Below are 11,931 nucleotides of genomic sequence, written 5' to 3'. Positions count from 1 at the left end.
ATTGGAAGTCTTCGTGGACCCCCAGGGGGTCTATATAGACCACTTTGGGAATCACTGGTTTAGACTGATCAGCTCTACTGCATCAGATAAAGAGAATCTCTTCGGGAACTCCCGTCACTTCCTTCTTCAGGTGTAACAGTGGATCTTAGGCACGCTTTTCTTTTTTTGCATATATATCTACTGGCCAACTGCTTTGGACTTTGTCACGCGCAAAAACTTGGTGCTGCAGTCTAATTGAGGATTTTAGCCTATTTTATTCAGCGTAAATGCGCATGAAGCCTTACCATTGCAATGATCACTATGACTCCTGATGACTTGCTTTATCCTGCACGAGCGCCATGTTCCTTTTTTACGCATGCGCCGAGTTTTGTCTTGCACACCATAGCACGTGCATCTCAATCTTGCGCCATTGTGTAGTCAGATTTTGCCCTAGTTTTCATGCAGCTTCGAGGTCCATACGCACAAATACAAAAAGGAAAACACAATTCTTTATTACAGAAACATTACTTTTTTACTGAGGACAAATTGTGTTTTAAATAACAACAAACAAACATATAGAAAAAAAAAAAAAAAAAAAACTAAAACAGCAAACTTCTGGAAAAAAATTTGTTTTCTAAAATTTACACAGACATAGTTACAAGACATCTTGGCAAAGGGATGCTATATAGCAGAAAACGTATCTCTTCAATCTGATTGGTGGATAAATAGCCAATGGAATTTATTAAAACAAGACGAAACAAAATTAACAGAATTTATTTGTTTTCTTACAAGACGAGAACGCTTTGACCAATGGTTCGTTCAGAATTAGGTCACATGGAATACGCTTAGCATCTTCCTCGTATTTCTGGGGGAATTTGTTGCTTTTTTTTTTAGCTCGATTAAATAAAAATTGCTGACGAAATGTTGTATTGTTATTTCATGTTCTGTACTGAGTAGCTTTGAACACAAAATGTTCTCAGTTTTTTTTTTGGTGTGCGCGCTACCTTCTGACTCCGGTTTCATCAGCGGAGCTATCCTCTGTGTGAGATTCTCGGGACGCCCTTTCAGCTTGCAGCAATTCGTCCGCGTTTTGTAGACGGGCTTGAATCAACTCGATGGCTTCTTGACGCCTCGCCGCTGCCTCGTCTTCCGCCTCGCGCTGCTTAATTAAGTCGAGCAGGATGGGAAGGGCTGGGTAGACGCCCTCTTGCTCCCCAGCGTCGCTGCCGAATTCGTAGCTTTCTCTAGGCTCGTACAGCTCAATCAAATCATCCTCTTCACGTTTGCCCACAAACCTGGGGGGATCTCTTTTGCCGACAAACCTGGGGGGATCTCTTTTGCCGACGAACCTGGGAGGGTCTCTTTTGCCGACGAACCTAGGGGGGGCTCTCTTGCCTACAAATCTTGGAATGTCCCTTTTGCCAACGAAACGAGGCGCTCCACGTTTACCAACAAATCGTGGCGCCCCCCTCTCATCAAAATTGGGGAACTCCTCCTCGGCGTCATCAAAGTCCGAGGCACGTTTGCCCATGAAGTAGGGGTCAGTCCTACGGAATGTGGCCTTGAACTCTTGAGCAGAAAGATAAGGAGACGAAGGGACATTTTTGGAAGTTCTGTAATTAGTATATCGCTTTCCTATAAAGTATGGCGCCCCTCTGGCTACATAAATTCTTCTAGCCGCAGATCGCTTCTCTACCCGGTGGGCGTCCGTTTGAATGCCGCTGCTGACCTCTTCATTGGCGCGCTTTTTCCCAACAAACCTGGGGATGGCTCTGGACATTCGGTCCATCTCGTCACTGAAGCTGCTAATGTCTTTCTTCCCTACGAACCTTGGGATCGCCCTAGTGTCCACTACGAAGTTGTCAGCTAGCACGCCATCGTTGAGCAAACTGTGGAAGTAACGCGAGTCGCTGGCTGCCGGTGAGCTGGGATTAAGTTGCTGCTGTGTTGGCTCGCGCTGTTGCTGGCGGGCCTGATATGTGCTAGCGCCTTGATCAGTCTGAGCCGCCGCAGCGTCTAGCGAATCTGTGAAATACAGAATGAATGCTTCTACAATGGTTAATCGACCACTTAAGTTATCAATAAATTAATCAATTAATCGATCAGTCAATCAATCAACGAACCAAATCAAAATCGTATCTTCCTATCTTATTTTATCTTTATATCTCATCTTCTTATCTTATCTTCTTATCCTCCTATCTTCCTATCTTAGCTTAGCTTATCTTATAGTTATCTTATCTTCTTATATTATATATTATTTTGTCTTATCTTTTTTATCAATCAATCAATCTTATCTTATTTTTCTAACTAACTATCTAACTATCTAACTATCTATCTATCTATCTATCTATCTATCTTTCTTATTTTATCTTATCTAATCTTATTTATGTTATTATTCCAATGCAATTAAAAAAATTCAAATTATAGAAGGTTAAGCAAGAGTCACGATATTCCAATACTGCAACGACACTCTCGATTAACTCTACTGGTTCTTCTCTAACAGTCTCTGCAACTACAAGGCGGAATCTCCATCCACAATTACCAGGATTCCTTGTAAGGCAATCATCAGTAGTTCCTAACAAATATGACTAGTTTTCACACATCTTAAAAACATCACTTCACGAATTTGAATTTTACTAAAAAAAAAAAAAAAAAAGAAAAAAAAAGACAAATTTCTTGTACATCAAATTGGGGGAAATATTGCTATGTAGCCACAGGCTACCACAAGCTATGTTGGATTAAGTATTTGAAATGGGTTTAATCATCTTCTTTTTTTGAAATAACGTCTGTATTTTAAGATAAGATAAGATAACATAAGATAAAATAATAATGGATATTCTTTGAATAGTGAAAGGGCATACGTTTTATCTCCACCCCCCCCCCAAGTCCAGTATTTTTTAAAATTATTATTTTTATTTAGTAGCTATAGGCTTTATGGGGCGCTGTATGCTGACACTGTCATAACTTCGGACATGTAACTTAGTTCCACGCTATTTCAAGTAAGTTGGTAAGTTGATAATAATGCTCATCTTAGAGACCAATGAAGAATGCAGTATTTAACTTGGCTACGCAGCCCCAGCTGTGACCTACATATTTTGCCACATCCAGGACAGGCATAACAAGTTGGTGGGTTGAGTTATATAACTGTTCAACATCTAGTCTGATGTCAACATCTAGTCAGTTCTTCCAGCTGGTATAGAAACCGCAGAGATGGACTTAGACTAATCTTGTATCATCTTCAGAACTACTAGGATTTTGGGCTTTGTCATAGAAGCCTTTTGTATTTCTATCTAAATGACAGATCTCTTCATCTGTTCTGAGATTATATCGCTATGTAGATTGATAGATCTTTGAACATCGGAATTACTTATATAGGCTATTACAGTTTCATGATTCATTGTATTGCATATATTTTAGCTTATGTTACATGCAGCATATGCTGGTAAAGTTGTAAATAGCCAAAATATTGTTTATTTTGTATCCGTTTATTTAAAATACATTTACAAAATTATTGGCTTGTCTGACTTTTGAATAGTAGATCTATATAAAGACATAGTATTTTTTTAATGTACATTTTAAATTATTTTAGTATAGGAGATACTAATTCACACAAACAGATAATTACATTCAGAAAAAAAAAAAACGATTATTTCCCCTTACCTGCGATAACACAAGAGAGAAAAAATGACGAGACAAGAACGGCCAAGGGAGACAATCGCCGATACAGCATCTTACTTGTAGAAATGTGAATTCACAGTGTGATCTTGTCGAGAGTTGTGGTCCTTTAAAAGTTATCTGCGGATGAGACAAAATGAATACATCAGAAGTCAATGTCTAACTGTATTTTCAGTTTGACTAAATTCTCTGCCATTGCTAAGAGCGTTGCTGGTTAAAGGGAAATTCATTACAATGCCTCTATTCAAGACACTTGGGCGGACATGGTTCTCGAAAACGTCTCTAACAATTTTCCTATAAATTTAAAAGAGAAAGAGGATCTGGCTGATGCACTTCGCTTGTGACTGGATTGATCCAATTAAAAATATAAAATCGTAGCACCTGTGGGTTACTGTGCAATCTCTAGTTGGACCGTTATGACTTATCAAAGTATATTTTAAAAAATAATTTTTAATTTGTCTAGAGCGCTAGAAAATATCCTGAACATTTTATGCATCTTCGGGTATTTCCGCATGTGAGTGTTGTATTCATAGACACAAATAATAATAGACTGGAAAAAGGAAATAACTTCATGTAACTTGAAAACATGTATATCTATTGTTGTCGGATTTCCGAATTCTGAAAAGTTGCATGATCTTCAGTCTTAGAGATTAAAACAAAACTACACTGCTGTATAATAAAGTACACAAAATTGCAAGTCACAAATTTTCGTTTCCTAAAACTCTTTTATCGGCCAGTCTATATTTATTTAGGTCTATGGTTATATGATTCAAGAGTTTAATAAATTAATGTTCAGAAACATTGTGCGCATCTTTTTCTAAGTCTAGATCTTAAGGCCTATTATCAGAATATTATAAAGTTTAGTAGATTAAACATTCGCTTAACCAGGATTTTTTTCAGGGGGGGGGAGTAAGATAGTAAAAGTGTAGAGTTCCCTTTTCAAACGTAGTCATCTATGGGACAGATAATGTAAAAGTAGAGTTCCCTTTTCAAACGTAGTCATCTATGGGACAGATAATGTAAAAGTAGAGTTCCCTTTTCAAACGTAGTCATCTATGGGACAGATAATGTAAAAGTAGAGTTCCCTTTTCAAACGTAGTCATCTATGGGACAGATAATGTAAAAGTAGAGTTCCCTTTTCAAACGTAGTCATCTATGGGACAGATAATGTAAAAGTAGAGTTCCCTTTTCAAACGTAGTCATCTATGGGACAGATAATGTGAAAGTAGAGTTCCCTTTTCAAACGTAGTCATCTATGGGACAGATAATGTAAAAGTAGAGTTCCCTTTTCAAACGTAGTCATCTATGGGACAGATAATGTAAAAGTAGAGTTCCCTTTTCAAACGTAGTCATCTATGGGACAGATAATGTAAAAGTAGAATTCCCTTTTCAAACGTAGTCATCTATGGGACAGATAATGTAAAAGGCATCTGTTTCTGTGGCCCACCACCACGACGAACAACCGTCTTTACTTTTCCCCCAACTAATACCAGGCACCCATTAGAGCTGGTTGATTTCAAGGCGCCCTAAAAAGATCCCGAAAGCAAAAAAAAAAAAAAGTCTTCACCAGGATTCGAACCCGGGACCACGATTCGGAAAAAATTAACTAGTAGGCCACCATGTAAATCTCACTCTATTTGCCTGTCTGTCTGTCTGCCTGTCTGGTAAAAGGTTTGTACACATTATTTCTCCCACACCCATTCTCGGATCAAGTTGAAATTCTACACATTTATTTACCCAACAAAATATGTCTCTATTAAAAATTTTACCAATTATTCAATCAATTATTGGTAATTTTTTTTTATATAAAAAAGTTAAATAAATTCTACATTACTGAGAGATGTAGTAATAAATGTGGAGTTCTTCCCCCTATATATCAGCTTTTTTTTTTTTTTTTTTTGAACAAGTATTTCTTTATAGTTTGCTTATATATCGGATGTAATCTTCAGTTGTGATGGAATACTCTAAACATGGAAAACTTACTATGATAGGTCAGATTTCTGCCTGAACATAGACCAAACACAGATAATAGATATGCATCATTCTTTTAAAAGCATAATTAAATAAACATATCTAAGGTGACTAGTATGTTTCTCGCCAAAAAGGCCCGAGCCAAAAAGGTCGCGCTAAAACGACTGCGCCAAAACAGCTGCGCCAAAACGTCCTGCTTTGTTATTTCTCTCCTTTGCTCTTAATCATTTTTTTTATAATCTTTTCACTCACTCTTCCTCCTCCTCCCTCTTCCTCTCACTTTCTCCCCATCTCTCTCATTCTCTTCTTCATCCTTCCCTTCCGTCTCTCTCTCTCTCTCCTCTCTCTCTCTCCTCCCTCTCTCTTTTTCTCTCTTCTCTCTATCTCTCTCAACGGAAGGACAGAAAGTATCAACGCCAATCTGCATGGTATCTTGTCACGAAGGTAACACAAGATATAAGCAAGTGTGGACTCGGGGGGGGGGGGGGGGGGGCTTTGAGAGCAGTTGGGGGGGGGGGCGTCTCGATGGGTCGATAACGCCTATGCCCTAACGCCAACGCATTGCGTCCCTTTATAGTATTGCACTGGACGCTCGTCATTAGCTCCCTTGCCCTTTATCCTTCTGTTTATTCTCTCCCCTTAAGTCTATATAAGAAACCTGAATGAGAGTCCACAGTAACATTAAATCCATTTTGTTCTATATTTTTTTCACCCCTATATAAGTGTACACTTGAGACTTTTTTAAAAATCCTTAGTATCAGTAAAGGAAAAAAAAAAGTTTCTTTAAAAATGTCGTAAGGAAACAAACCAAAAAATATAAAGAGCTTTTAAAATCTGTGTTTAAAATGCAAAATGTCAACCTGATAGAGATATAAGACTTGAGTGTTAGACTAGACGAGTAAAGACAGACATTGATTGGAAACTATATACACCAGCGTGCTCAGAGCTAACACGCAGGATCACGGCCCATTCATAGTGCACAGACGCAAGGGCAAACAAATCAAGGAACAATTTAAAACGAGACATGTCATGATGTCATGTAGTTACAGTTTGAAATGTCATTTTTATATTGAAACGAAAGTTTTGGTGCTCGGATTCTTTTTAGCATTTAGAAAGCGGGAGAGGGTTATGTTGCTTAGAGAAGGGAATCGATACAGAGAGAGAGAGGGAGAAAGAGTGAGAGAGAGTGAGGGAGTGAGAGAGAGGGAGAGAGAGAGTGAGAGAGAGAGATGGAGGAGAGGGAGAGAGAGAGGGAGAGAGAGAGAGAGAGAGAAAGAGAGAGGGAGGGAGAGAGGGAGAGAGAGATAGGGAGAGAGTGAGAGAGAGAGTGAGAGAGAGAGAGGGAGAGAGAGAGAGGGAGAAAGAGTGAGAGAGAGAGTGAGGGAGTGAGAGAGAGTGAGAGAGAGAGGGAGAGAGAGAGATGGAGGAGAGGGAGGGAGAGAGGGAGTGAAAGAGAGAGGGAGTGAGAGAGAGATAGGGAGAGAGTGAGAGAGAGAGGGAGAGAGAGAGGGAGAAAGAGTGAGAGAGAGTGAGGGAGTGAGAGAGAGTGAGAGAGAGTGAGAGAGTAAGAGAGAGAGGGAGAGAGATGGAGGAGAGGGAGGGAGAGAGAGAGTGAGTGAGAGAGAGTGAGAGAGAGAGTGAGAGAGGTAGAGAGAGAGAGAGGGGGAGAGAGAGGGAGAGAGAGAGATAAATTGAAAAAGAGAGAAAGAGCAGAAATAAAAGACAGAAAAAGAGGAGAAAAGACGGGAAAAGAAAGATATTGAAAGAGAGACTGTTAGCAAAATACAATAGAGAGAAAGACACAAATGTGAGAAAGAAAGAAAGAAAAAGAGATAGAAAGAAAGAAACAAGGTCTTCGTGCTCGCAAAGACCATCCTACCAGGAAAAAGATGAACATGCAGACATAGCGATGGGAAGACAACATAAAAGAAAAGGACGGGCCTGCCATTGAAAGAGGTTCTATCCACGGCAAAAGACAGAGAGGGATGTATGGTACCCCAACGGTGCAAAGACGAAGGGATGGGTGAAGGTGGTGTAACTATCTTTGGTTTTGTTATAACCCTGTTGGCGGCGCCAAATGGTTAATGTGTGTGCGGCCTACTGACACACACGACTCAGCGCAATCACACAGGTCAAGGGCTGTCGATAGACAAAGGACAGTACTGGTAGGAACTTTGCACGCAAATATGACGAATGCTATGGTCATCTGATCATAGGCCTGCGCTGACCAGAGACACAGTGTGCAAGGAAGCGGCAGTTCAAGACCGGAGACCGGGACTGTTAGTCAGCCATGAAGTCGGTCCTGGTGCAGTCCTCAAGTGAAACGTACGAGTCCAGGAAGAGACAGTAGAGTTTATGAGTTTAATGTTATACAGTCTAACGTTGTAGTAGTTGATTGTGTTGCCAATTGTGTCGTATTGGCTGTTTTATTTGACCCTTATTAAAGTACCAGATTATTTGGAGCCTTGTTGTCAATGTCTTGATGTGTTGTGTTTAGTAGTGTTTACAGAAGGCCTGATTAGGAGAGATCGTAACAGTATGTTTGATGTTACTTGCCTAGCCTCTACCACCGTAGCGATAGCGAAAGCCACCTTGGCCTGCGATGTTTGCGGACGGGAGTGTCTCACCAGGACAGGGCTCCACAGCCATATGAGGTAGTGCGAGATGAACCATAGTCGTTCTACGACTGAAGGAGGCCAATGATGACTTGCTTAGCAATGCCAATATAAAACATTCCAGGAGAGTTTTGTAGAGTGTTACTTACAAATGTAGAAGGAGGTAACGTAAGCATCTGAGACATTCAATTGTCTATGTTTCTGTTCACAGGTAAAAGGAATTTCACGCTGTTCTAGTGTCGAATTTATAAGCAAATAGTCGACGTGATAACAGTAGCTCTACTTTTAGGCCACCTGTATGTAGAGAACTGAAGGAAAGTAATACAAGAACAAGGGAGAGAAATCATGAGATAGAGAGAACAAGGGAGAGAAGTCATGAGATAGAGAGAACAAGGGAGAGAAGCCATGAGATAGAGAGAACACGGGAGATAAGTAATGAGATAGAGAGAACAAGGGAGAGAAGTCATGAGACAGAGATAAATTAAGAGACAGATAAAACAAGCAAAATAAAAAAAAAAATACAATTGAAAAAGGAGGAAGAAATCCACATTTTGAGCCATACATTTTTATACTGTAAGATTTTATTTCCATTTTCGCTATTGAACAAAATTCATTAACTACCACTATTTTAGTCATGAAATCGTTTCATGTTTTGGTTAGTCCAAATCAAAGCAATGGACCATAGTAAAACATGCTCTCCTCATCCGAGAATGGGATGTTGTAGAGATAACGTAGACTCAAATTGTACCAGGCAGGAAGACAAGAGTTAATATAAGCTTTGTTAAAAAATAAAAGATAAAGAAGGAAAAAAAAAAAGAAAACAGGAAGTGAAAGGGAGAGAACAAAAAATATCGAGTACGAAAAAAAAAGAGTGGCGCCTCTTTCTTATAATATGTAATTCTAATTACCATAAAAGATTTATGCTTGAGAGTCTTCAATGACATTAAATTACATCGAATGACATCTTAACTGACGTTCGAATCATAGCACAGGCTGATTGTCATAGGCTATGTTTACAAAAAAAAAAAAAAAACAACAACTGTTGATAGAATAATATATTCTGTTAACTTATACAGCTTTTTTTTTTATTGTAGTCGTATCTCCAGTTCCATTATTATCTTTCTCTTTCACTGAGTCACGTGGCTTCCCGAATAAATAAAGCACGTGCTTGTGATGAACTAAAAAAAAAGCATATCAAACATGTATACATGCTAAATTTACAACCTCAGAAAGAAATGGCTTGCATTTACTTTATTTATTTTTTTAAATTTCACACACTGACGAAATCTGGCTACATTTTGACACCGTAATTTGAAATTAGAAGGAAATTTAAGAAACCTTTCAATTGCTAATGTATCTGGCCAAGGCTTCCTACGGCTGACATGTGGCCAGGAGGGAAATGTAATCTCCGAACTCCGATTAGCCAGGAGGTATACAGCCTTAGAGAAGCTCATTAAACTTATAGATGGGCCAGATATGTCAAAAACTTTTAGGTTGAAGTATGAAACGACCCAAAAAAATTTGTTTCCCTTTAAAAAAAATATTTCTAGTAAATAAGGGGACAAAATAAAAAGAGATATTTCTTTATCGAATCTTTATTTTTAAAACTTCTCACGTAAATATCTTAAAGTGTACCCTATGACGTCAGCAGAACTCTGTTTGAAATGCACTAAAAATAATATTTGGCGGAATCGACGTTTTTTGAAAGGTCGATACTTAAAATCGAAGCCGAATTCTGTTTGTTCAGCTTTGATTACAAACGAATTGCAGACCAAAGAGAAAAAAAAAAAAAAGAACAAGTGTGACTTGTTTGGGTTAAATTTCAACTCCTTTGATTTCTATTTTAAAATAAGGTTATTAAAGTATCAGCAGGCACGGCTAAACCTACTTCAATGTAGATAGTGCAGCCTTTCTACAGGGCCTCACCGTTAAGAGGGGGGCCTCGAAAAACTAAAAATGTTAGAGCTTTGATATAGGCATATAAATGATTTTAGGGGAAATAGCCGCCATCTTGTCTTCTTATCTTATATATTACAGACGTTACTTCAAAAAAAGAAGATTATTACGTCCTACGCATTTCATGTGTCAATCTAGTCATGCATGTAAATCAATGACTTAAACTCTGCTAAGTCGTTGGTTTTTGGGCTGATTCAGACAACCCATTCCATTCTCTAATGGCACTATGGAAGAAGAAGCATCCATACGAATTGGCTCTAGCGGAGTCTAGCGCATGGAATAAGAAATGTGCCACTGTTTAGTCTGGTCTGTTCGCCCGTCTGTCCCGCGTAGATCGCAAATCTAGAAAGGATATTAAAAATACGAAATCATTCTTTTGTAGATCATGCAAAGTTCATTGTATTTTTTAAAGTGTCGCGTTTAATTTTTTAATTTTAATATGCAAGCAAATTTTTTTTTCATAAAAATAACTATTTTTACAACTATTCACTTACTAATACTAAAAAAAGACAAAAACAACAGGGGAGGCTATACTGAAACACACATAGATTTTTCTCTATATTTATTTTTACTTTGTTTTAACTATTTTGATTTTCTAAAAGAATGTTATAAAAAATTTTATAACTGTATTACTCAAATTTATATTTTCTGTCATACAAACTACGTTCATTCTTTATCAAATGTTTACTTTTGTTTTAAATGAGAAAGGGTGCATTTATTATGTATATAAGTCGAATCTAATTTTAAACATCATTTAACTAGCAGAGTCAAATATTATTAAAGAGAAATATACGCAACCACACACACTGGTCACTTAATGGTCAGTTGTATTTGTTTTGAGTCGACTGCGCGCTATTTTTTATAAAAAGAATATGATAAAAGTAATAGTTTATTTTAGATCAAAATTTGTTTTGAGAAAGAAAAAGCTATGTATAACAAAAAATGGGGGAGGGTCTTCGAGCGCCCTCGCTCAAGGAAATCCCTACCCAACAATTCCCTTTGCATGTCTCTCTACTCGCCTCCACAAAGATTTCTGTGATCCTCCGGCAGAGATATAGTTTCATTTTATAGCGAAACTAAACAGAGGAAACATTCGACTAGTTTGACTTAAAAACATAACTTTCTTTTCTTTACATTATTCAACTCATTACAGTATAATTTCAAGTATAATGTGAAATTAAAACAGTGGCCCTAAATCTCAGACATATTATTTTCTTCAGCGAAATGTACCAAATTAGGAAACGTACATTCAAATGGAAAGTTAGATCATCCTATGCATTACTTCTTACTCTTATTGTCTCCCTTCAACGCAATTCAGTTCACATGTAAACAAAAGCAAACTTTTCAATCAGCTGGGAAACTTTTAAAGACTCGCTTCATTTAACCAACAAATTACTTTTGTGTTCCCATTAATTTCTTTTTTTTTTATTTTAAGTTTAACGAAAGAAAACTTTTTTTTTTTAGCCCAAATTTGTTTTATAACGATGCCTAAGCCTCAAATAACATAAATCAACACTTGGACACCAGAAGCAGAAAAGATATTTTCGAATCTCCTTCGCCAAAGATTTTAGAAAAGGAAAAAAAAAGAAAACTGATGAATGGAAGGCGGAGTTCCGGTATGAAGGAAAAGATAACTTGGAATGGCGATCCTAACGAAGGATTTCATTAAAAGAGGCTTATGCTATTGTCACGTTCGCGTTTGTCTGTGTTTAGGACTGGCACTTCATCTGGCTGC

At 37.9% G+C, this 11,931-nt stretch overlaps 1 protein-coding gene across 1 annotated transcript in view; it reads right to left on the bottom strand.

Annotated features, from left to right (window-relative positions):
* Window positions 1-738: 738 nt before the first annotated feature.
* The window catches only part of LOC106060508 (MIP-related peptides-like), a 141,753-nt gene continuing 130,560 nt past the window's right edge, over window positions 739-11,931 (bottom strand). Inside the window, exons 3-4 of the mRNA XM_056026900.1 lie at window positions 3,640-3,774; window positions 739-2,004 (exon numbers count right to left, since the gene is read on the bottom strand). Coding sequence (XP_055882875.1) covers window positions 980-2,004; window positions 3,640-3,709 — 1,095 coding nt within the window. The 5' untranslated portion in view covers window positions 3,710-3,774 and the 3' untranslated portion in view covers window positions 739-979. The remainder of the gene's footprint in view (window positions 2,005-3,639; window positions 3,775-11,931) is intronic.

The sequence above is a fragment of the Biomphalaria glabrata genome, chromosome 4, assembly GCF_947242115.1.
Source record: "Biomphalaria glabrata chromosome 4, xgBioGlab47.1, whole genome shotgun sequence".
Taxonomy (NCBI): domain Eukaryota; kingdom Metazoa; phylum Mollusca; class Gastropoda; family Planorbidae; genus Biomphalaria; species Biomphalaria glabrata.
The sequence above is the reverse complement of the archived record's forward strand: the minus strand, read 5'-3'. Positions and strand labels throughout refer to the sequence as shown.